General features: G+C 36.9%; 1 protein-coding gene across 1 annotated transcript; it reads left to right on the forward strand.

Moving 5' to 3' along the window:
• Nucleotides 1–533: 533 nt before the first annotated feature.
• On the forward strand, nucleotides 534–1,509 carry LOC125830085 (uncharacterized). The gene is made up of 2 exons (XM_049509305.1): nucleotides 534–911; nucleotides 985–1,509. Exons 1-2 carry the CDS (start codon nucleotides 534–536, stop codon nucleotides 1,507–1,509), a joined length of 903 nt encoding a protein of 300 aa, XP_049365262.1.
• Nucleotides 1,510–2,656: the final 1,147 nt, after the last annotated feature.

Below are 2,656 nucleotides of genomic sequence, written 5' to 3' on the forward strand. Positions count from 1 at the left end.
TTCCCAAAGCTTGGGAAACTAAAGCTGCTATTCTTGAAGATAGAGATCTGCAGAAAATGACGTACGATGAACTTTAAGGCAACCTGATTGCCTATAAGCAAAACCATATTAACAGGTACAACAAATATGATAAAAAGAAAATTGTGGCCTTTACTATCGAGACATTTGAAGTCAGAGAAGAAGGTGATGAATATCAAGATGAAGGAATGTCTCTCATAAATCGAGGAGTGAGACAAATGCTTAGACAAAGAAGACAAAGACCCCAACAAGATTTTAAGAATAATGAAAGGAATGATGATCGCTACTACTACTGTGGAAAACCAAGACATATCAAACAAAATTGTCCAGAACAGAGAAGGAGAAACAATTGAAGAAATGAAGATCCAAAAAGTCTCGGAGCCTGGGATCAAGGAGAAAAATCTGAAGATGATCATGATGAAACTGCCAACATATGTTTCATGGCACTAGGTGAAACAAGTGAGGTAAGATCTTTTAACTGTCCTAACTGTAATGACTTACAAGACTCTTTGGACATGGTTATTGATGAATTACAGAAAGTAATTGATGAATACAATAAGATTGCTCAAGAAAAGAAAGACAGGCAGATTCTTCTCGAAGCAAGTCAAATTGAAGTTGACTTACTAGAAGAAGAACTGGAAGAAGTAAAAATGCAGCTGAACAATATCAGAAAATCTCCAAGTCATAGCTCTGTCAGATCTAACATAATTGCTTTCAACAGGAGAAGATCTCCTAATCAAAGTTCCAACATATCCAACAGTTCCATATCTAATTCTCCTTATCATTCTGCTGAAACTTCTGTTAATTTCTCTTATTATACGTGTGGTGACATTGGTCACAAATCTTTTAACGGTAGGAAATTTTCTTCTGGAAAATGGATTTGGAGACCAAAAGTTTTTAATCCTAACCCTCAAGGACCCAAAAATACTTGGGTACCAAAAAGAAATTAATCTACTTGTTTTGCAGGAGCAGACCAAAAGAACCTACAAAAAGGGAATATGGGTAATAGATAGTGGATGCTCCAGACATATGTGCGGAAAGAAAGAAAATTTCAAAACTCTTAACAAAATCGATGGAGGATATGCACGGATCAGAGACAATGCAAAAGGAGAAGTAGTAGGAGTTGGATCAATCACTCTTAGCTCATTATGTGATATGTCAGAAGTATCCCTGGTGGAGGGACTTAAACACAACCTGCTTAACATCAGTCAACTATGTGATGTTGGATTCAAATTCTCATTAAATGCTACAACTTGCACTATCAGACATGTGACTAAGGATATCACAATCGTTGGAGATCGTATTGATAATATCTACGTTGACTTGCCAACACTTACATGTCTAACTGCAGTATCAAATGAATCTTGGCTATGGCGTAGAAAACTTCGTCACACTAGCATGCATGCCTTTGAAAAATTGTCCAAACTTGAACTAGTCATTGGGCTTCCAAAGATAAAATTCGAAAAGGACCATATATGTGACGCTTGTTAGTTTGGTAAGCAAATTCATTCTTCGTTCAAGGTCATGGATACTTACAAAGAGAAGCATGATATTTTATTTCCACAGTTCACAGTGATCATGAAGGAGAATTTGAGAATAAAGCATTTGAGAAATTCTGTGATAAAAATGGATTCACCTAAAGATTCTCATCTCCTAGATCACCTCAGCATAACAAATGGTAGAATGGAAAAATTGTTTGTTACAAGACACTACCAAATTTTGAACAGATGCCTCATCAGACCTGTTTTAACTCCATATGAGCTATGGAGAGGTAAGAATCCTAATATCAACTATTTTCACCCTTTTGGATGCAAATATTTCATTCACAACAATGGTAAGACAAATCTGAGTAAGTTTGATCCAAGAAGTGATGAAGGTATATTCTTTGGTGATGCACCTATCAATGGTGCATTTGTAGTTTTTAATAAAAGTACTTTAAGTGTTGAAGAATCTGTTCATGTTGTTTTTAATCATACTAACCCAAGGATGCATGAAGTAGAGTCTATAGATGATCAAACTACTCCTACATTGAACACTGAGAACCTCTCAAATACTTCTGATCAAATTACAATAGAGGAGTCGACTACTCCAGAATTGAAGTCAACTAGTCCAGAACTGAAGTCGACTAGCCCAATCGAAAGACATGCATGGAGACACAACGCTAGTTATCCAAATGACTTCATTATGGGTAAACCAACCGACTCAATACAGACCAAAGCTTCATTGAGAAAACAAATATCTGTTGCACTCGTGTCTCTACTTGAACCCAAACATATCGGCAATGAAAGGTGAATCTTGGAGACAAGCAATGAAAGAAGAACTTGACCAGTTTGAAAGAAACCAAGTATGGACTCTTACTGAAAGATCGAAAAATTGTTCCGTAATTGGAACCAAATGATTTTTTCCGAAATAAGCTAAATGAAGATGGAAAAGCCATTCGCAACAAAGCAAGACTGGTAGCTCAATGATACTCACAACAGGAAGGTATTGATTATGATGAAACTTTTGCTCTGGTAGCAAGGTTAGATTCCAAAAAGAAGGCTCCAAAGAAGCCGCGTTCTAATGCTTCAGGATCCCTCTCTCCCGAGGACATGCAATGCTTCTGGGGAGTTGAGCATAAGAACAGTTTGTGCGGTCT

The sequence above is a fragment of the Solanum verrucosum genome, unplaced genomic scaffold (assembly GCF_900185275.1).
Source record: "Solanum verrucosum unplaced genomic scaffold, falcon-dt-bn FXZP01000151.1, whole genome shotgun sequence".
Classification (NCBI taxonomy): domain Eukaryota; kingdom Viridiplantae; phylum Streptophyta; class Magnoliopsida; order Solanales; family Solanaceae; genus Solanum; species Solanum verrucosum.

Bases quoted from the DNA above. Each gene is read 5' to 3' on its own strand.
- LOC125830085 (XM_049509305.1), top strand. From the start codon at position 534: ATGGTTATTGATGAATTACAGAAAGTAATTGATGAATACAATAAGATT. The intron at 912-984 runs GTTTTTAATCCT...CTTGTTTTGCAG, and splicing joins AATGGATTTGGAGACCAAAA to GAGCAGACCAAAAGAACCTA.